Here is a 22,176-nt window from a genome sequence, read left to right as displayed (position 1 = left end):
ACATCTTTATCTACGTCTGAACCCATATCTATTATTGATTGAGTATGGAATCGTTTATTGATTGTATAAGTTGCTGTGAGCCAACTTCGCTCCCTCAACTCCTGCAGCAAAGTAATGACCAACGAATGCAGACTCTAACCGTAGAAAAGGGCTATCATTTGAACTCTAGACACTAACCACCATTGTGTTGAAATCATTCTCCAGCAAGTGCGTGTGGGGAATGAAGCGGTGTTATAACTGCAGAAATCTAAAACTAGTTGGCATGGCAGAGGCTGACTTTTATAGTTGTATATGCAACTTGCCTAGTATCACAGATGCTTGGACGTTGCAACATGGCCAAGGCTATGTGATTGAATCAGTCTCTATCGACAGTTGTGTTATCTGTCAAGAAGCATACGAGGCTCTCTATCATTGCTTTAACTGCTCCTGCTTTTCTTCGTTGAAACACTTCTCGCTTCGACCTATGGATAAGAGCAAGGGAGCCCGTATGAACGAAAAGCAGTGGCAGCCAATTTGCGAATATTTAAAGGCGGGGTTGTGCCCTCATCTCGAATCGATTTCACTCTCAAATAACAATATTGGACATAAAGGAGTGAACGCTCTGGTAGACGCCTATCTCTCTGGAAAGATGGAGAAATGCATATATTTGGATCTCTCTGGCAACTCCATTGGAGATAAGGGAGCCATCGCCTTATCAAGATTATTTGATCATCCATTCTCTTGCGCAAGTCTGGAGGTTCTGGACCTATCTCACAACAAAATCCATTCCAAAGGATTCGACGTCTTCCTATCGCACTTTGGGTCGATTACACACGAGCATCTCCGTGTTATTAATTGGTCTTGTACGAGAACTTTTGCGTTTCTCCTGACTGTTAGATAACCCCTTGAAGGGCGAATCCGTAAAGACCTTCTTCCGAATTATTGAAATGAATCACTGTCCTCAGCTTCAATGCATCAATCTTTCGGGAATCGCAATGAACAGCGATGTGTCCGCGACGTTCGCTACCATGATTCGCTCTGGCACATTTGCGCATCTCGAGGAGCTTCATCTTGCAGAATGCTCTCTGAATCTTGACAGCATCAAGCACCTTTGCAACGCTATTGTCGATATGCCTCTCCAGCTCCTGCACACCTTATCCCTGGCGCAGAATCGATTGAATCCGGCGTGCATCTGCGCGCTGTGTTGCATCCTGCAGAAGCAGCAGTTGCCATCCCTAAGAGAACTGGATCTGAGCTCAAACAAAGTCGGAAATGAGGGTGTGAAGCAGTTTGCCGACAACGATAAAGACCAGGTTTTGACGCAGGTTGAAGTGCTAAATTTGAGCGATAATGGCATTTCGAATGAGGGCGCATTTGTTATCTTTGATAGTATTCGTCATCGGATCTGGTCGAATATCCGCGACTTAAATCTGGAGAAAAACAAATTCAGTGCAGTGACAGCTGTGCAGCTGCGATCGCTCCTGGAAATGGACAACGATCTTGACACGATTCGACTGACAGACATGACGAAGCGCAGAGCCGCAACACCGAGCTATCGTCATCCGGCGAATGACAATAATAATAATAATAATAAAGAAGCAGACATGAGCGCTAGTCGAATGAATATGGTGGAGAGTCATGGCGAACAAATGAATATGGAAAACGCCAATCCTTCGTCCACTTCTCAGGCCGTGAAACCTCCTGAAGTGGTTCCTCTGGAAATCCCGTCTTCGATAGCAAATGTAGTTTCGGAGAGCGTATCTACTCCTATTGCTTCTTCTCTTTGTTGTCAAACAAAACAAACAATTAATTCCTTATAACACAAACTTCATATTCTCGACATAGTCATTTCTAGGACGAGATATCAAATGCACACCTTGTTTATACATACTCTGGCTCTTTCGAATAATTGCTTGACACTGCGAAATATACTTGGGTTCTTCCGATGTAGCCGAAGGCGCTACCATCGCAATTGCCACCTTCTTGATCTCCACATGAGCCGTCGCGGGCTCTCCTCTCAAACTTCGAGAACTAACAGAACTTGGATTGGGACTGAGATTTGAACTGGGGCTCTGGTCCACGCCCATATGCAGATTCGGATTTGCCATCGGATAATTATTCATGTTCACATCCATAATATCTAAACTATTGTCCAAATTCTGATCCAGACTTGCATCTTGATTCAGCTCTTGGCCCAGATTCGGATTCGGATTCGGATTCGGATCCAACTTCAAACTCGAGTGTGCGCTGGACATCGCCTGCTTCGTCGGATCCTGCATCGAATTCACATAGTTCTGCCGCTCCATCACCGGCGAGAGAGGCGATGTCGCATGTGAATGCACGCTCGGACTCGCCACGTTGTCGTTGAAATCGACTTGCAGCACGTCAAACCTCTCCGAGCTCGGCCCATCCACACCCGGAATCAACGATCCTCCGCTCGTAAAACTCGAACGCAGCGTGTTCCTCTGACTCGACGACACAGATCGGATCGTATTGCCCTGCCCCTGATTCAGCACGCGCTCATTCTTCCGCAACTGCGGCGGAGCCACGTTCCCAGCTTCCGAATCCAGCGCCATCTGCACCGGACTCGATGCTGCCTCGTCTCGGATCGACGCTCCCTCGCCGTCCGTCCGCGTCTCTTTCTTGGGAGAAATGTGCGCGTTGGGCTTGAGCTGGTTCACGTTCGCCATATCCGCCGTGCAATCGCGGCTCTGCGCGTAGAGCGGCTGGACAAAGAGGTGCAAAAGCCCGACTTCGGTTCGGTTATGGAACACCTAATAAATGAACGCGTCGCGCCACACCTACCGAGATATCGAAGTGCTTCGTGTTCAATGTCTTGATCCGCTTGGTTGTAAGACGCGCCTCTCCAACGATCTTCAAAGTATCTCGGCGCTGCGGGTACGCAACATGGTTAATTTGAAAAACCATCACTTTTGGATCCGAAAAGTTCCCGGCCGACACGATTTGACGAAGCTTCCATTGAGGCTCCACTCCCTTGATATCCTTCGTCTTGAGATCTTCGTGGTCGTTTATTATGAGCTGGCAGGAATAGTAGAGCTGCTTGTTTACGAGAGATTCCTACCAGTCAGATGAATGGGCTACCAATACATTCAAAGAAGCGGATGATATCTCTATATTGTAAGCCACAGGAGGCAGATTGCTCGTATCCGCTCTTCCAGGAACAACAAATTGAGATGTGGGCTTTACGAGTTGAAACATTATTTTCAGTTGGAAATTATAAGAAGAATAACCCTCGTTCGCGATTAAATTAAACTCGAGCGGCTCGTAATAATCAAAGTAGGCAAAATTGGATGCCTCGACTTTCAATTCTGCCATGCAGACACTATGCTGTTACTCAAGCAGAATCTCCATACTCGTTGAAAAACGTTTTCTTCTCATAAGCCTTCACCAGAATTGGAAGGGTTTTTTCATTGTAATTAGGAACCTTGACATTCGGGAAAAAGTAACCCTGGTTGAAAACTACAGTGTCTCCACCAGCAACAACTGGAAATGAAACTTTGTATTTACTGTAACGCATCTATTTTCAATAACATTCAAATCAAATCGCCTACAGACAAATATACCTTCTTCTTGGGAAACTGTTGTCCCTCCGTTACAGTCACTAATAAGCCAAATACTTCTTCCATTTAGGTTCTTATTCTCCAAAGGATAAGACGGAAGAGAAAACTATCCGCAGGAAAGAGAAAAATGTGACTTCCTGAACTCCAGAAATAATGGTATTATACAGTTTTTTTGTCTGTTTCTTTCATTTCCCTCATGAATGATATGGACTATAGCTAGTGGGCAAGCGCGTAAGCATGCTATGGATTAAACCGACTTTTGATACGTTGAGATTGGTGCAACATTTTTGATATTTGGAGAAATACTCGAGAAATTGACACCGAATAAGATGGGGTAGTTTGTGCATGTTATTTGTTGTGCAACTATGAATTTGACTCGACTCCAGTTTTATATCTGTTACACTGATTATCTCTTATCAACAGTCCTGGGTGAATAGAGAATACCCGTATAAGGAAATGAAGAGGGGTATTCATGGTTGAAAACAAAAGCTCAATGAATAACGATACAATACGATATCCTGCCCCCAAATATTATTATGTAGGAGACAGAAATCCTGTTTCAAATACAAGTTTTCCTATTCGAAACGATTTCAGTTCCTTTTGCTCTTACAAACAATTAAAAAGAAATATACATCAAAAACTAGATTAGCTTTTTCTAACAACTACACTAGAAATCCACCTCGACTGGAATGAAACACTCATCATAATCAGAAACGGAAAGAGGTTCTCCATCCAACTCCGGATCAGGACTAGGCTTTGGCTTTAACTCGTGTTCGTTTTCCTCTCGCTCTCGCTCTCGCTTTTGGTTTTGGTTTTGATCTGGATCTGGGTCTTGGCCTTGGTCTTGGCCTTGGTCTTGTCCCTTATCAGAACGAATAAAGTCCCAATCTCTCTTAAACTCGTCTCCTTCGCGGACTCTTTGTGTCATTCTAGTTCTCACCTTGTCGCAACGGACCCACTTGTCTAGCACCGACAGTCTCATCAGCAGCTGCCCACGCGATCCGTAATTACACAAGCCATTGTATTTGCATCGCAATCGAAGCGCGTCGTCGCTATCGCCACTTGCAGACGACTCCTCGAGAGAGCCGTCCAACTCTTCGTCCGACTACAATCCCATCCAACAATGCAACCAAAACCATCCAAAACGTGGCTTGGAGCCCACGCACGAAGTCAGGAGGCAACAGCGAGTTGTGATACCAGCCATGAAACATTTTCTCCACCTACCCGTCATCCCTTCCATTGGCAATCAATCACTCGGATTCGGATCTCCTTCTTCTCTATCTGGGATTTGCAGGAATGCACTGCGCGCGAAATAGCCTCGATCATCAAAGGAAGTTCGTTCTGCATGCTTAATCGTCAGACGAACAATCACCTGGATTAGAATTCGATAGGAAGTGGTGACTCCGTTATCAGCGTTATACAGCAAATCGTTCACCACATAAAGCCGAGCCATCCGAACGACAGGACCGCAGTCATTCTCTTTCTGCCCCAACTCCAAATAGGGAACATTGTCGCAAATACTGTCGCGCAAGATGCACACAATGTGCTCTGCGTAGGCCGAATTGTCCATGCAAAACGCCATCACGCGCAAAATGCTCATGCGCTGCGGCGTGATCGAGCGAAGCGCTGAGCACAGCCAATCGAAAAGGGAAGACTCCAGCCGAATCGAGACCGACTCCAGCATCAGATTGCTTCTACTGCTTACGACCAGCCTCCATCCATACCCATCCTCCATCTTCCGACGCTTCGCAGGCCTCTCTCCTTCCTCGTTCTCGTTCTCGTCCTTGTCCTCATTCAGACGCTTCAATCGATTCAGGGACTCCATTTTCGAATCGAGCCGCTGCTTCTCGGCTCGCTCGTCGTACACGGGAGGAGGCAGATACCACGCGTCATTTGCGAAGAAACTGAACGGAAGGAGCGAGTACGAGGAGAACGTCTCGTTGTTTCCGAGAACCAGCAAGCACCAGCGATAGAAAATATTGTTGGGCGAGCCGTCCATCAGCAAAAACGACCAATTCGGATCTGTCTTCGGAACTCGCTGTTTCAGCATCAACTCGAATTCAAAGCCGCGATTGTGCACCAGCACCGCGATATTCTGAATGAGGACTTTGACGGGCATCTCAGGAGCCACGACGGGGATGGGATTCTTTGACGGAGGAACGTGCTACAACTCACAAATCGCGCCAGTCCAAACGGGAACCACTCCCTGCGTTACTCCCGATCGTCCCCAAGTCGCTCGCAGATAATTCCCCTATTTGAGAACGCGTTTCTCGATCGTACGTCCAGCATGTAGTTCTGCAGATAATCGATCAGTCGCTCCGCTTCGTGGTGACTGTTCATGCACACGAACCCATAAATGTTCGTCGGATTTCCATACTTGATCGCTACGTGCTTCACATAGCCATAATATGCGCAGAGGGAAAACAGCGAATCTTCCGTTATGCTGTGGGGAAGATTGCCGATATACACGTTCGTGTTCGTCGTATCCTCATAGGACGACCCCAAACGATCCTGCGCAGCATCGCCAGGCTTATGAGCACTCTGAGAAGACTTGGAATTCGCTTCCATCTTCTCAAACATGATGTCCAGCTGGCTTCTGTTCTTCAGACACGATCTGGGTATTCCTACTTCTCGCCGTTGCGGTGAACCGCGTAATGGATATTTGTTCTTCGATTCACTTTGATTGTTTTGTCTTCTTCTTCTTTCTTCTTTTCCTTCTCCTCCTCTTCATCACTATGGGAACCAAACATGCTCGCTAAATCGGCACCCGGGGATTTCTTTGACTCTCCTTTTGTTTGCGTTGGAACAAACTTTGTAAAATTGACTTTCAGGGGTACTTGAGGAGTTGGCTTCGGATCGACCTTCTTTTCTTCAGGCGGATCTAATTTACCCAAAATATAGACACTCGATTCTGAATCTGGCTTCTGTTCTTGAACTCCCTGAATGATCATCGTCAAAAGAGAAGATACCTTGCTGTTTATCATACCACCACGAACAAAGATAGAAGCAGAAGGGGTTGATGATGAAGCTTGATCGAAAGTCCTTAAGTATTCCGAATACACTGCAGCCGTCTCCTCCTCCTCTTTTTTCTGTTTAGATAGTCTTTCGATGCGTTTCTATTAGATCAGCAATCGAAAACAGACGGACTTGCTCAAAGCGATTCGATGAATATCCTCCATTTATGAAGTTTGCCATCTTCTCCTGAGAGATGGAGAGCAGCGAATTCTGCTGAAGTCCATTCATTGGTATTAACAAACAATCAAAATTATGACCTATACGAGATTGCGAGCACACGGTTAAATTCCTTCAACGCAGACTCACTCACATTGTTTCCACTGAACGAGACTTGATGCAGCGACGACACTTGCGGGGACGTTTTAAGCCACTCTGTTGTGCTGGTGACGCATTTTTCGTCCAGTTCGTTATTCGATACATCAAGCTCCCAGAGCTGCGGATAGCGTCCGTCCTTGATGAGTCCCAGCAAGAACATATAGCCCTTCGCCTTGATTCGATTGCTTCCGATATAAAGCTTCTGCAGCATGTTTTTGCTTTTGCTGGCTTCGATGCGGCCGCTCTTCCAGGTCTGGAACGACTGCAACTCGCCGCCGCGTTCTGCAATCGCTTGGAAGAGAACCGTGCACGCTCGCAGCGTGATATTGTTATCTATCGGTGAGGGGAGGGAGAAGAAAATGCTACGAGAAAGATCGAGACGACGCAGATTCTCAAACCCGCCCATTTCGAAGCAAGTGGAGAGAAGCGAGATCTCCTCGCCTTCCAATTCGCAGTCTACCAACACAAACCATTCTAGTTCCTACTCGACATCCGAAGCTCCACCACGTCGTTGCTGTACTCGGGAGAGACGGCCACTTCCTGGATATACTCCACGAAATCATCGCGTGATTCGACTACACGTCACCCTCCCGAATAAAATCTCCCTACAAATCTTCACTTCGCCCTGGACATCTTCGCATTGAGGAATCTCCTTCATTAGCGGCAGAGATTCCACCTGGCGCTGCAGCGACTCCAGTTGCTGCTGCGTGGCATCCAACTGGGCTTTGAGCTTCGTGTTCTCGTTCAACACGCGCTGATAGCGCTGCTCCGTGTCCTGGTTCTGCTTGCTCCGCTCGTTGAATCGCTCCAACTGCTCGCGGAGATCGTCATTGTCGGCCTCCAACTCCTTCACATCCGATCGCAAATGGTCTCGCACCTCCACGAGCTCCTTGTTTTCCTTTCGGAGCTTTTCAGTCGCGTCCTTCTCGTTATCCAGAGAATCCTCAAGGTCGTCAATCTCGTCTTCTCGATCCGTTAATTTCCGCTTCAAGTCGGTAATCTGCACTGTGAAATCGGAGAGCAGACGCATCTTCTCGTCCATCAGCTTCGCATTCGCCGCTGAAATCTCCTCCAGCTTGGACCGTAAGTCCGTAATTGTCTGTTCCTGATCCGCGTGACTGTCCTGCTGCGCCGCTAGTTCGAGCTGAATCGTCGTCACCTCCATCAAACGGGCTTCCGTCTCCTCATTCTCCTTCTTCAACTTGGCGACTTCTCTCTTCAGATCCTCATTGTCCAGCTTCTCCTGCGCCAGCTGAGCAGCAAGATCGTCTCTCTCTCGCATCAGTCCAGAGCGAAGCTCGGATGCTTCCTGCACGCGTTGCTGCAACTGGGCAATCTGGCTGTCTCCCGAAGCCGACGTCTGCTTCCACGCCAATGCCTGCTCCTCCTTTACCATCTCAATCTCACGATTCCGTCCTTCCAATCTCTGCTTCATCTCGCTCAGCTCACGGCTCTGAGACGAAATCTGAGTGTTCGCCGTGTCCATATTCGCCTTGAGCGTCTGAATCACCCCCTCCAATTCGTCAATCTTCGCCTCTTTCTCCACCAAGGCCTTGCGATGCTGATCATCACGATGGATCAGTAGGCTGGTATTGTCGTTCACTACAATCAATTGCTTCTTAACGAGCATCAAGGAGGAAATGCGACGAATCAGGTCTTGAGACTCCGATTCGTTAAAGTCTTTGGTAAGGACGGTGAGAGAGTTGATGCACAAAGTCAATGCGGAATTCACATCTTCCGGAGAAAAAAGGGAAGACTGGATTCCTTTGCTTTCCAATGTTTCGCCGTCTGCTTCAACGGGAGCGTCATCACTGAGAGAAGGTAATGTCGATGACTGCTCGTTGATGCGCGCGATCTCCATCCGAAACTCGTTAAGCAGCACACTCAACGTGTCGTTTTGGCGCTTCACCTTCTCAATCTCGTTCTTCAGTTCGTGATTTTCTTCCTCCATCTTCTTCCAGTTTGTTGGCTCATCGTCGTGCTGCTTAAACTCTGCAAACTCGCGCATCATCAGAGCCATATCTTCTCGGTTCTTCTCCAATTCCCTCCAAGCCTTCTTTAACTCGCTCGTTTTCAACAAAAGCTCCGTTTGTTGGGTTGCTACCTTTTGGCGAAGATCGTTCGACTCAAATATCGCGCTATTGTACTCATCCCGAACCATTTCGTATTGTGTAGCCAACTCATCACACTTCTGCTTCAAAGCACGCAAATCCTTTCGAAGGGTGAGGTTTTCGTTCCTCAACGACTTATTTCCCACCATATTGATGAATTGATTCTCCACATCATCCAAGTCATCCTTCGCCGTCTGCAGCTGCTTTTTTAGCTCGACGGTCTCCTCGATCATGTGCTTCAGATCTGACTTTGATGTCTCGATATCTTCTTCGTGCTTTTGCTTTTCGTTCTCCAAATCCTTCTTTGCTTTGCATAGTTCATCGTTCAAAAAACTGATCTGGTTCAGCAGCAACTTGTTCTTTTTTAACAGTGAATCATAATCCTCTGGCAATTCTTCGCTAGCCATGCTTAGAATTTAGGGGTCAGTAGGAGTTAAACTAGCAATAAATAAATCCAAAAAATGATTTCTTTTATTACTTACTACAATAATCCCCTGAAATACCCGTTATTTCCGTTTCATTCAAGTCATTCAATTCTGTAGAGTACGTTCATTTGAAACTCTTTCGTTTCTCTAACCCCTTCTAGTCACAGTTTTAACAGTATCAATATGACGGTATCAGCCATCTACATTATGGGACCGACTGGAAAGGTCATCATTTCGCGTGACTACCGAGGTGATGTGACCGATGCAGACGTGGATAGGTGCTTCGTTGCTGTTTTTCTGTCAGTCTTTTAGATTTGCTGTAATGCTTCGTGAAAAGGAGGACACGGAATTGAAGCCTGTGTTTACCGAGGGAGATACGACCTATATCTACGTGAAGGTACATTTTGAAGAGCGGAGCTAAACGGAAGAGCGGAAACTTGTATTTGTTGGCACTCTCAAAGCGTAACGTCAACGTAACGATGGTGATGGAGTTTTTGAACCATTTGGTGCGTGTGTTCCAAGATTACTTTGGTGTGTTTGATGAGGAGCGGATTCGGTAATGCCCCTTCTGTCTGATTGACTCTAGCGACAATTTTGTGATTATGTACGAGCTCTTTGACGAGATGATGGACTTCGGCTTCCCTCAAGTGCTTGTTGTTTCGAACCCTCACACGCAGATCACAGACACGCAGGTCATGAAAGAATACATCACGCAGGAGTCCCAGCGTTTGGAGAAGACCACGGTGGTGCCGTCCAATCTCACGAACGTCGTGAGCTGGCGCCAGGAAGGCATCAAATACAAGAAGAACGATGTGTTCCTGGACGTGATCGAAAAGGTCAATCTGTTGGTTGCCCGCGATGGCACGGTGCTGGATAGCGAGATCGTGGGAACGATCGAAATGAAGGTGTGCTTGTCTGGCATGCCCGAGCTGAAGCTGGGTAGGCGGATGAAGCTGCGTTGTGAGCGCTAGGTCTGAACGACAAGGTGCGATTCGACATGGGCGATCGCAAACTGGAGGCGTCGAAGGGCGGCAGCAGCAACAACATCGATTTGGAAGACGTCCATTTCCACCAGTGCGTCCGTTTGGCGACGTTCGACAACGATAAAACGATCAGCTTCATCCCTCCCGACGGGCAGTTCACGCTCATGTCGTACCGTCTGCACACACAGGTTCGTCCGCTCATCTGGGTCGAGGTCTCCACCACACGCAAGACCACTTCCATCGACTATTTCGTGAAGGCCAAGTCCAACTTCAAGGCGCATTCCACCGCCACCGACGTGGAAATCTTCGTGCCGCTGCCCGCCGATGTGGACACGCCGCAGTTCAATGTAGAATTCAGGCAGAGCGGTGCGAACTAGACGTCTTTAGGAACGGTGAGCTACGTGCCCGATAAGGACTGTCTGTTGTGGAAGATCAAGCAGTTCTACGGAATGCGCGAGTACCATATGCGAGCCCACTTCGGTCTGCCGTCGGTGCAGCGCGATGATGGCGTGGGTGCGAAGGGAGAGGGTGATCGGTGTAGCAGCAGGACGATTACCAGATGCGTCCCATCGCAGTGAACTTTGAAATCCCGTATTACACGGCCTCTGGATTGCAGGTGCGATATCTGAAGATTGTGGAGAAGAGTGGATACGAAGCGCTGCCGTGGGTGCGCTACATCACTCGAAATGGTGACTATCAGCTGAGAATGAAGTAGTGAATTGGGTTGTTTGTTCCAAACTGGTGGTGGTGGTGAGGAGGAAGAATGAATGAATGAGTGAATGGATGAATGGGATGAGTTGTTGTAAGTGGGAGTGAGAGGAAGACAACTACTTGGAATCTCGTTATCAATCTATAGCCCATTGGATTGATGTATAACATTCGTTTTATTTCAATTCACTTTATTGATTCACCTTCAATTCTATCCACACACACACTCATTTCTATCCTCTCACTCATCCATCCATCCATCCATCCATCCATCCATCCATCCATCCATCCATCCATCCATCCATCCATCCATCCACTTTACTATAACAAACAAAACAAGCAAGGAAGGCTAGTAATCCTACAACGACGACTGGGATTAAAAGAATCACCATCATAAAAGAGATACCGCATGGATTTCCCAAGTTTACCGTGTAGCCAATGCCGATACGCTTTGGAACAAAAACTCGTTCATCCTACAATCGACCAATCGCACCCCAAGAAATACATCAGAATTCACATAGAAGGCACAGTGCCAATACTCTTCTTCGCTCTGATCCAATATCCTACCATCCTTCTTCTTGAGGCAACACCAGAACAGCACAGACACCAAGATAAACAGGATAATGAAAACAATTAACTGAGGTAAAAATACTATTTTGTAATCACAAGGGACTGGTTTCTCTGGATTGATCTCGCACTACAACTTAACTAGACGATCCTAACAGCAAACTCTCTTATTATACTCCCAGTTTGGTACGAAAATAGAAAACATAAACAACGCAAGAAGAGCTCCATAGAAAAAGAGCATGTTCATCATTCTAGGATCGAGGCAATTTATCAGCATCACCTTGACTTTAAACCAGCAAAGCGGTTATGGCGCTTGTAATACTCAACATCGACCCCATTATAGGCTGAGAGGGGAATACAGAGAGTAGAAACTACAGATAATCCTAAAACAAGCAAAAACAAACAGGCAATTATATCAAATAGTGCCGTCATACCAACAGGGAACAACAAGGAAAACCAAAAGAAGGAATCCTAAGGTCAAGCCATTACAGGAAACGAATGCTTTACTCATGTACCCATCCGGTTGAAAGTGAATATCAAAATGAGACGCACAGGTTTCGGGAAGATAATTGCGGTTGGTAATGCAATAAATAATCAGAGGGATCAGGCTGATGATACTGAATATAAAACCTCTAAACTCTCATAGGATACCAGCCTGCCATACGGTAAAGACATAGTCACTGGACTCGCCATTTCAACTACAAACTACAGCAATAGAATAAAATTGAAATGCGGAAACAATAGATTCAGCTTTTCGAAAACTTTTGGAGTTCCAAATATTTGCCGAAATGAATGGACTTCGGAAGCTCCTGACAAATATTGAACAGAAGCTCATAAAGTCTAAACAGTTTGGGTTGCTGTGAAGTTCGATGTAGATTTACCGTACTCTCCGATTTCTGCAAATCCTATGTAACCAAGTCGGACTTTATTGTGGGCACATGCTTTGTTGGGAGCTTCTTTGTGAAATCGTAGAGATGATTGTGTTTTGTTCAATAGAGGTATTTTTAGCTGGAACCATTTAATGCCGAAACTTTGCATTCTGTATTTTGCTGGAAAAGCAGGGTTGTACAATATCAAGAAGTACTATCCAAGTTTCTATGAGGAAAAAATGCATAAACGATCTCTCCTTTTTACGAACATTATCAACCAGATTATCCCTCAAGATTACCTAAAGTGTGAATCAGTGTTCGGAGGTAATGTCTAGTTGTTACTCTATGGCCTTCTCGATTTTTAAACCCTATATGTCCCGGTTTGACGATATTTCGGCGTTTGCTCTTTTAGGCGGGATCTATGCAGCTGGCCGATCTCAAGTGCCTTTCTTTCTATTTATTTCAAGCTTAGGAGCCTATTCCAATCGATAGTTGCGACACAACGCGAGACTCACTCTCTGTGAACTCCTCCTTCTTTCACGACGCTGCTCTCTACAGCGAACTCGCCACGGGAATGTATGGATCCACGATGGTCTACGGTCTAATGCGCGAAATCCAGGACTTTGAGGATATCAAGCGCCTGCTGCGTGGCTCGGAAGACAGAGAGGGCTACAAACGCGCTTTTCTATCGCATTGCCATCTGGACGCGGAGGATCTTCTCTTTGTGGACTGGGGCAGCGAGGACGAGAACGCCAAAGACGCGATCTCCACGTCGACCCAGGTCGCGATCGCCCCTCCGCCCTTCTTCCTGGTGTGCCACAAAGCGACGAAGAGCATCGTGCTGTGCGTTCGAGGCACATGGAACCTGAAGGACTATCTCACCGACATGAACTGCTCCACAACGCGCTGGGAAGCGGGCTGCGCCCACGAAGGCATCGCCCTCATCGCGAACTCCATTTTTGCCAACGAGGCATTGAATCAAGCCATCTCCAGCGCTCTCCAGACGCATCCAGACTTCCGTCTTGTCGCGGTCGGGCATTCTCTCGGCGCTGGGATCGCTGCCCTCCTCACCATTCTCTGGCGAACCCGCCAGCTCCACACCGATGCGATTTGCTTCGCCATCGCTCCGCCTCCCGTTTTATCGCCCGAAGTGACCGAAAAGGGCGTGGGATTTGTGTACAGCTTCGTGAACGAAGACGATATCGTGCCCCGTCTTTCGAAAAAAGCGATGGAAGAGGCGATCCAGCTCGTTGGCGACTCGGATTCAGTGAGACGTAGATCGAGAAGAACTGCTATCGACATCGCGGATGGTTCAAAAAGGCGAAAACCGCGCGGTTACTCAAGACGCCCACCAAAACCCTCACAGTTGTGAATATGGTGCTCCCCGGCAGCGTTCTCTACTTGCACCCCTATTTAGATCGCTATGCAGAATACGAAGCTCGAAAGCGACGCATTGGATATGTAGAGAGTTCTCGGGTTGTGTGAAGGGTAGAGTAAGGAGACATCGTCTCTAGATAAGCTCCCTCCTTTTTTCAGAAGATTTCCCAAGTGTCCTGGGTGTGTAGAATATCGAGATGGCTCGAAGTTTCCTGAGCGTTTGCTGATATCCCCCTTATTGCTGATCCATCATTTTGCCTTCAACTACGAAAGAATTATAAAACAGATCTATGCTCGAATCGAAACTGAAGATCAAGAGATAAAGATTAGTATCCCAAGATATTGTCTTTGTTCAAAAACACTAATTATTTCGAATTCTATGGAAGATTGTGTCTTAACACTTCCTGAATAACTTTGTGAATAGTTCTTTTTTGGATACTTGTCTGAATCTGAAGATTACGTCATTCTTTACGGTCAAAAACCAAAATGGAGAAGTATAGTTCTGCGAAGCTCGGAACGGTGAATTTCAAAAAATCCAAGTTCATTTGTCGTGGCTGTAACCGTACGCTTGATGACTGCGTTTTTGTTGATGAGTCTACAAAACTCTTCACTCCATTTTGTAAAACGTGTAGAAGTGTGATGAATGTGGAAAGTAGATATTCGACAGTGCATTTACTTGTAGAAAACGAGCAAAATCGTTTCCAAGAAACTTCAATTAGCGTTCATTCGGATAGTTCTCTTTCCAAATCCGAGAAAATGCCCAACATTACGGGTGTTCCCGCTTCTGCTTCTGTCCCCACATCCGCTTCCACATCCGCTTCAGCTACTCCTACTCCTATACCTATACCTGCCATATTTACAAGTCAAAATAAAGTATTGAGGGTCCTTCCCTACCCCAAATTTCCCACAATCCCCTTTTCTATTGTCCTTGGCGTTATTCCTTGCTCCAACTGGACTACCGTGCCCTCAGCCCAATTGGGAAATGCTCCTTTTCGAGCTACACTTTTGCACCATAGAAGTTATAACGCTGGGAAGTACCTTTAGATATGGTATTATTTGACTTGTTATCGCTCTTTGTACCTAGTCTTATTGGTCTTTATTTTGTACTATTTTTACGTCTTGTTTGTTCCACATAAAGTGCGCGAGTTTGCGGGCAGCGATCGTGGCTCGATAGCTGATTTTCAACCAAAATGAAAAGAGTATAATCAGCTTGATAATCATAAACCACTATTCACAAGAACATCTTGAATAACTCCATAAATATAAGATTTCTTTGATTGCATAAGATCCCTTTTTGCTTTTGTTGAAATGGATATATCAGAGAAATTTACAGATATTGAATTGGTTTGAGTTATCTTGAGTTGTGTCATATCTAGAAAGAAATGGATTATCCCGTATTCAATGAAGTCCTATCTCCGTCAATTGAATATAACTTCAGGTATTTTTACAATTGTGTCGATTAAGGGTAGTTGGGATGAGACAGGAATGAAGCTAGCAGAACTGTGGACTGCGTTTGAGATTGCGTTTTGTGAGAGGAAGGCAGTGGTATTTCTTGCGAGTTTTTTGTGAGTTGGTAGGATTGCCAAGATGAATTGTACGAGTTCCTCAATCTGTTCATCGAGACCTACAAAAACTGGAAACCCACAGAAACTGCAGATATCTGCTACTATTACACTGAACAAAGAAATGCTACCGGAATGTGTAAGCACTGCATTGCTGAGTCCTGCGACAAGTCCGTAGGACATCCGTTCCGTTTTATCCGCGGACTTATGAATGTGTGTTTGCTTTGTGTCTATGATGCCTAGTGGCTTCGTTGCATGCTTCCTGAACAGCAGAGCATTCAGGATATTCACCGAATCAGTGCTGCCATCGAGATTCTGAGTCGTTCTCCGCATAATCGAGTTCTTCTCCGCTACACGCAGATCCATTCGATTATTTTCCAAGTTCTCTCGCAGTGCTCCTCCATTTTGTCCACAATGGAGAACGATAATGTCAACTGCTTCCAAACCTTGTCGTACATGCTTCAAATTCTCAACAACTTCCACCCGATTCTCAACCACTGCAATTGGCTTACTCTTGTGGGTCCTTTCCAAGCGATTCCAACGAATATTCTCTCCGAACTGGACTCCGTGTTTGGTCCACTGGATTGGTAGAATCAGAGGGGAGGATCGAGGTGTAGTCTTACTCTGGAAGGCCACGACGAGTGTGTGTTGGACGTGAGTTACGAGCTTGTGGTGTGTGTTGGAAAGCTCTACGAGTTGATCACGAGTCGATCGATGGAGAGAAAATGGGTCGTGCTTCTGCATCATCTGATCTTAATTGCTGCGCACAATATTGTGGTATCGTCAGATCCTCATCGCTGCGAAATGGTTCTGGCCTTGGCCAATCGCATCAGCCAACGCGCCAGCGCTGCTTTGTTTGAGCCGAATGCCACGCAAGAGAACTCTTTGCCGAAGGAAGAGTTGGTGAGCTTGAACGTGGATTTGCTGCTGCTTTTGCTCAACGCGTCCGATCGCAGCGATGTTACCCGCGCCATGGCATTCAAACTGGGCAGTTACGAGATCGCGAATAACATATCCTTGCTTTCTTCTTGCCTGGGCGACTTAACAGCACATGCTGGTTTATTTGCTGCGCGATGCCTTCCTTCGCAAGCAGATCACCTTGAGCAAGGACTCCTCCGCCTGCGCCTTAACGATGCGCGTGCCTTCCGAGTACAAGATGCTCGAAGACGGAATCTACGCGCTTACGCCTGAGCTGTTCCGCCACAGCAGCAGCGCCGAGGATTCTCCTTCTTGGAATCTTGGAGAGCAGACGCGATCGCTGTCGATCGAGGGTTATAACAACACCTTCGTGGATGTGGTGGGACGGCTGCTCATCCGCTCCGTTCTCTGCTCCAAGAACGAGCAGCAGGTGAATCGGTGCGCGGTATACCGCTTTTCTCAGGCGTAGAGAGTTCTTCGAGAGCTATTTGGCCATTTTCCAGCAGGACGCGAAGTTCGATTCTGCTTCGCATGATGTCGCGGAATACATTATGCTGTGCATTCTGCGTACGATGTGCTCCGAGTCCTCGCAGCTCTACTCCATTTGTCTTCAGAACAAGATCATCGATACGCTCATCTCGCCCTCCTTCCTGCCCGCCATGGACAGTTCTCACTGGTCTGCTGTGGCTGAGGGAGAGGGCGTCCGCGTTACCAACAACAACCATCAGGACTATGTCTCGGTCTTTGTCCGCGAGAGCTTGTTCTCGTTCATTGGAGATCTGATAAAGTATGGCGAAGAAAAGGACAAAGTGGGCGAAGTGTCGCACTTGCTTACGGTTTTGGCCAACGAGGAGCTGGACGAGTTGTGCTGCATCATGGTAGAAACTCAGAGCCTTCTCGATTGTAGATTTGCACGCGTCTTTGCAACGTTGTCAGTGGCGATATCGATTTGCTGAAATCCACTCTGCTTCCTCAATACGTGATCTACACTCTCTTCAGCTCGAATCACAACTCGCCGCTTACCTGGCTCGCGAAGTACGCCTTGCTTCAGTTGCTGGACACATCGCTGGATACGACGACTGCTGTGAGTGACCTAATCATCCTGATGGGTCCGACGATCAAGGGCGTGCTCATCAACACGATGGAATACCTGTTTAACCTGGTCGATAACCGGAAGACGATCAAATTTGGAGCTGCCATTATCATAGTGATCCTGCAAGCAGCGACGAGTAGTAAGTTCTCGATGGGGAGAATGCTAAGGAGTAGAGACGGTAAAGGATGATCGAATCTTTGGGCAGATCATGAACATCTTTGTGAATATGGGAACAACTCTATCGCGCATTCATTCCCACGTGTTTGATGCTGATAACAGCTACACGATGCACATTCTCTTCAACATTGTGGACTATCTTCTACTCGAGAAGCAGACCACCGATCCGGAAGTCACTCGTACGCGCCAAGACATTCTTTGCAAGACGAACATATCCTAAAAGAATCGATTGCGATGTGTGGATCCTTGACCGCACTTCTTGATTCACTGCTTCTCCATCATTACGACGACCGAGCAGAAGTAAGCTGCTTTTTGAGAGACTGAGGTGTAGCGAGTATTTCCTAGGCGTTGTCCAGCATATGTTCTTCACGATGTTCCTGATGCTGCACGGAAACACCCAGTTCTACAACGAATTCCGCCACACTGTGGAAGACGATCAGTTCACTGTAGGCTTGCGCGGGATGCTTGCTGTCTGTAGAGCGTCCTTGCTCCTGGTGAGAATGGCTACGACTTTAAGCTGGTCAGCTGCATGATCAATCTGCTGCTGGACCGATTGGTGTTCAACACGCTTTCGTTCTATCACATCTTCCCTACCTTCGGAGCCTTTGTGCTCCAGACGCTCCAGCAGGAAGAAACGCTCGGATTGGCGCAGAGTTTCGATGATGTGCTTCATAACACTGCCTTGCTGGATTCCATTCGCGTGGTTCGCCCTGACTTCTTGACCGTGCTCTTGTTCTTCATGCTGCGCACCGACGCACAGCTGCAGAACCACTGCTTGACCTTGCTGAAAGCCTTGCTGGAGTCAAAGAATCAGCAGCTGAACCTGATTTCGATCACTTCGCAGAGCAAGAGTCTCGTCGATCTGCTGCTCGACGTACTGCTGAATCACTTGTTTGTGTAATTCGTAGCACCTGGAGGAGTTCCACACGTCGAACATCAACCTGGTGTTGGACATTATCAAGAGCATTGCCAAGTACAACATCACCACACAGCAGCTCAAGAAGATCTTCCGTCTGCTTCACACGCAGGGCAATCACCGTGCGCGCTACTCGAACCAGATCCTCGTAATGTTAAACGAGCTGTACGAAGCAACCGATTCGAGCCGTCCGGACCACAGCTTCCTGCTGACGCCTTCGTGCTCAGGAATCAAAGTCGTCAGCATGGTTCGGAACCAGAGCATGGACGGAATTCTCCGCTTCCCCAATGTTGGATTCACGATTTCCTTGTGGTTCAATGTCGCCTCGTTCCTTGCAAATTGGATTATGGACGGCGAGTTTGGTATTCCCCATCTCTTCTCTGTGATTACGGACACCGCAGCGTTTTTGGTGTTCATCCAGGACGCGAGCTTGGTGATCAAGTACTACCAGAACGGTAAAGAGGTGACGATCCCTGCCACGAATCTTCCGATCTCGGAGAATCGGTGGTACCACTTGCTCATCACTCAGCAGAACAATCGCATGGGAAAGCCTCACCCTCTGACTGTTATGCTCGACGGCAATTGCTCGTTCGAGTATGCTTGTCCCTACCCCGTCTTCACCTCCTCTCCGAAGATCTACATCGGTACTCGCGGCGTTGATCTCGCGTACACCAACATTCCTACCACCTACACCGACTTTAACGGAGAGATCGGTACGGTATATCTGCTGAACCGAGCCATCGATAAGCGCCAGGCCAAGGGAATCCACTTGCTTGGTCCGAACTACATGTTTAACTTTGAAACCCTGCATATGGAGTCGTTTGCTCTCACGGAGAGACGTTCGTTCAGCAAGGAGGAGTTGGACACGATCCGTTCTGTGTGCGATGGCTCGTTAACGCCCTCGATTTTGGTGAATTTGTCTGCTTGCGTGCTGGATAAGGAGCAGAAGGTGATCGATAACACGCCTCCGCAGTATCGTCAGCAGAAGTGGCTCAGCTCGGTGATGGGAGTGACCATCGGCAAGGACAGCAAGGATCTCTTCTTTGCACAGCATGTGAACGGCGTGCTCTTGGCAGGAACGCACGTCTCTTCCACGCGGCAGATTTCCACGATGCTTGACTCGCTTGGCGGCATCAAGCTCTTGTTCCCCTTGCTTCCACAGCTCGACTTGCTCGAGCCGGATGCGGACGAAGCTGCCTTTGGCGTGTCTCCCACGTTCACTTCGGAGTGCTATTCGTTGCTAGGCCAGGCCGTTGTCAGCAACGCGGGCTCGCAGCGCTTCATGCTGCAGCATAATGGATTTGGCATTCTTGCTTATCTGCTGCAGAAAACATCGCCAGAGAACCTCACGGAGTTGCTCTTGAACCAAATGGTCAATCTGCTTCAGAACGCCGAGTTGTCCCGCGAGCTGCACGAGCAGATCTTCAAGGCCTTCTTCTATAATCCAGGCCTGTGGATCTACACGTCTGCGTCGTTGCAGGAAAAGGTATATGGATTCCTGCTGGACATCCTGAAGTCGAACGACAGTCCGGAGCTGGTCTCGATCGTGAAGAACGTGGGCATCGAAGGGTTCTGCTTCATTTTGCGCTACTTCTACTCGGACATGGAGATCGAGATCAGCGAAGAGCTGGCCGACGACCGAGACATTATTCGTCAGTGGCTGACTCTCGATGACGAGTTCAAGCATCCTCTCTCGGGCGAGGTCGTGGGAAAGAAGCCCACGCAAGAGGAGAAGGCGGCGGTTCGCAAGGTGCTGATGGAGATCATCACCACGTTGATACAAGACCGAAGCACAATCACGAAGGCCACTTGCTTCAATCTTGCGTACTGCATTCTGTGGTGCCAGCGAAACAAGGACCATGAGTTGCTGCTGGCGTTCATTGATCTTCTGAATCAGATTCTCCACATGGAAGGAATGGGCGCGTTCTTCATCGAGAGTATGGCCGGATTTAGTCATGTGTCGCTGGATGTCGCGGCGACTTCGATGACGGCGGAGGAGCAATCGATGCCCGTTGTCGAGAATCGCGAGCGTTTGTTGTTGCAAGTTGAACTCATGTTGTAGTGACTGCCGGAATCCTGCCTCTGTTCCTGACGCTGGTTCGATCGGGAGAGAAGGACGTCATCGTGGAAATGCTCCGCATGTTCGTGTGGGTCGTGACGCTGTGCGAGCAGTCTCCGGATGGACGACTGTGGAAGTCGCTCGGAGTGCAGCGTCTCAATCTGCACGTCATGATGGACTATATTTCGCGCTATGTCACAAAGGAAGCGATGAGCGAAGATTTGATTCGCTTCCTGTTCGAAGAGATGGTGGGATCGAAGCAGATCGAGGAGAATGGTAGGGATTGGGATGAGCTGCTGTGAGTGTCTAGATAACCTGACGATGAAGAGAATGGTCTTCATCCCGCTGTTCTTGCAGTTGCTGCCTCTGCTCGATAGTCAGACGGTCTTGAAGTACTACACGCTTTTCATCAATCTCTTCACCAACATCAACGCCTCGCTCAACCTGAAGCAGCTTCTCAGTCTGCCCGTGTGGTGTGACTACATCTTCTCGTTCATCTGCGTCGTGCGCAAGCAGTTCCAGGATATCGTAGAGAGCGTTTGGGGACAGCTGCAGACCTTGCTGATTTCGATCGTGGCTTCCTCTGTGGAGAAGTACATGTACAACAACACGGTGAATTTCGCCGAGCTGCAGAAGGACAGAGAGAGCGAGCATCTGATCTCGACCATCTTCAGAGCCATTCTCCATTATATTGACACCAACGAGTCCCCGAAATCAGGCGAGGGCAGTTGGAGCAAGGGATTCTACGCCGATTTCTACGTCCAGGTGGTGAATCGCATCGTCAACTCGTTGGGCATGCCTGGAGACAAGTCGAGCTTCCTCGTGACCGTGCAGCCGGTCGTGGTTTACCTCTATCAGCATCTGGTGCACATGCTGGATCCGAAGGGCGAGTCGGACCAATCGGGACAGCCGGACGAGTTCGAGGTGGAGCGGAATCACTACAACTGGCAGCTGATGTACCCCTTCATCACCCTCACCAACTCGATCATCGATACGATCGGCAGACTCCCGGCCGAGACCGTGAAAGCAGCGAATCTCCAAGGCCTGCTCCAGCAGTCGTACACGATGAGTCTGAAGCTGATGCTGAATGTGCTGCAGCGCTACAATCTGATCATCAACGAGCATTCTGCGATCGACGAGGGCGCTGTCTCGGGTCCTTCGCCCCTCGACGACTTGCTGGGCGGAATGGGTGTTGGATCGACCTCTGCGCCTACCGCGCCTGCCGTGCCTGCGAGTTCGATCGATGATTTGTTGGGAGGCATGGCTCCCATGGCTCCCGTGGCTCCTATGGCTGCTCCCACTGCAGCTCCGATGAGTTCTTCGGCTCTGGATGATTTGCTGGGCGGCGTTGCTCCCTCTGCTCCTGTGGCTCCCATGGCTCCCATGAACGATGCTTCTGCTTTGGATGATTTGCTTGGAGGCCACGCGCCCTCCGCCCCTATGGCCCCTATGGCTCCTATGGCTCCTATGGCCCCTATGGCCCCTATGGCTCCTATGGCCCCTATGGCCCCTATGGCTCCT

General features: G+C 48.1%; 7 protein-coding genes; 4 read left to right on the top strand and 3 right to left on the bottom strand.

Annotated features, from left to right (window-relative positions):
• Positions 1-44: 44 nt before the first annotated feature.
• On the top strand, positions 45-1,309 carry GSBLH_T00006575001 (uncharacterized protein; the record flags this gene model as incomplete). Its single annotated transcript, XM_013041749.1, has 4 exons — positions 45-140; positions 170-842; positions 877-1,257; positions 1,305-1,309. The coding sequence occupies 4 exons, from the start codon at positions 45-47 to the stop codon at positions 1,307-1,309; spliced, it is 1,155 nt and encodes a 384-aa protein (XP_012897203.1).
• Positions 1,310-1,784: 475 nt separating this feature from the next.
• GSBLH_T00003074001 (uncharacterized protein) lies at positions 1,785-2,066 on the bottom strand (the record flags this gene model as incomplete). XM_013041748.1 has 1 exon in its annotated part: positions 1,785-2,066. The coding sequence occupies one exon, from the start codon at positions 2,064-2,066 to the stop codon at positions 1,794-1,796; it is 273 nt and encodes a 90-aa protein (XP_012897202.1). The 3' UTR covers positions 1,785-1,793.
• A 2,740-nt stretch (positions 2,067-4,806) lies between these two features.
• On the bottom strand, positions 4,807-6,140 carry GSBLH_T00006574001 (uncharacterized protein; the record flags this gene model as incomplete). Its single annotated transcript, XM_013041747.1, has 4 exons — positions 4,807-5,254; positions 5,285-5,724; positions 5,755-5,811; positions 5,841-6,140. The coding sequence occupies 4 exons, from the start codon at positions 6,138-6,140 to the stop codon at positions 4,807-4,809; spliced, it is 1,245 nt and encodes a 414-aa protein (XP_012897201.1).
• Positions 6,141-6,825: 685 nt separating this feature from the next.
• On the bottom strand, positions 6,826-9,408 carry GSBLH_T00007111001 (uncharacterized protein; the record flags this gene model as incomplete). Its single annotated transcript, XM_013041746.1, has 4 exons — positions 6,826-7,223; positions 7,257-7,346; positions 7,376-7,465; positions 7,500-9,408. 4 exons carry the CDS (start codon positions 9,406-9,408, stop codon positions 6,826-6,828), a joined length of 2,487 nt encoding a protein of 828 aa, XP_012897200.1.
• A 179-nt stretch (positions 9,409-9,587) lies between these two features.
• On the top strand, positions 9,588-11,130 carry GSBLH_T00003073001 (uncharacterized protein). XM_013041745.1 has 8 exons: positions 9,588-9,704; positions 9,739-9,823; positions 9,855-9,982; positions 10,013-10,073; positions 10,104-10,365; positions 10,398-10,756; positions 10,787-10,918; positions 10,951-11,130. Exons 1-8 carry the CDS (start codon positions 9,610-9,612, stop codon positions 11,122-11,124), a joined length of 1,296 nt encoding a protein of 431 aa, XP_012897199.1. The 5' UTR covers positions 9,588-9,609; the 3' UTR covers positions 11,125-11,130.
• A 1,750-nt stretch (positions 11,131-12,880) lies between these two features.
• Positions 12,881-13,925, top strand: GSBLH_T00003072001 (uncharacterized protein; the record flags this gene model as incomplete). The annotated part of the gene is made up of 2 exons (XM_013041744.1): positions 12,881-12,994; positions 13,026-13,925. The coding sequence occupies 2 exons, from the start codon at positions 12,881-12,883 to the stop codon at positions 13,923-13,925; spliced, it is 1,014 nt and encodes a 337-aa protein (XP_012897198.1).
• Positions 13,926-18,051: 4,126 nt separating this feature from the next.
• On the top strand, positions 18,052-21,902 carry GSBLH_T00007110001 (uncharacterized protein; the record flags this gene model as incomplete). Its single annotated transcript, XM_013041743.1, is given in 6 exon segments — positions 18,052-18,126; positions 18,159-18,554; positions 18,589-20,626; positions 20,659-20,931; positions 20,966-21,879; positions 21,891-21,902. The coding sequence occupies 6 exon segments, from the start codon at positions 18,052-18,054 to the stop codon at positions 21,900-21,902; spliced, it is 3,708 nt and encodes a 1,235-aa protein (XP_012897197.1).
• Positions 21,903-22,176: the final 274 nt, after the last annotated feature.

This window comes from Blastocystis hominis (assembly GCF_000151665.1).
Source record: "Blastocystis hominis, Singapore isolate B (sub-type 7) whole genome shotgun sequence assembly, scaffold_24".
Lineage (NCBI taxonomy): Eukaryota > Bigyra > Opalinata > Blastocystidae > Blastocystis > Blastocystis hominis.
Note: the sequence above shows the minus strand (reverse complement) of the source record. Positions and strands in the feature narration are given on the sequence as shown.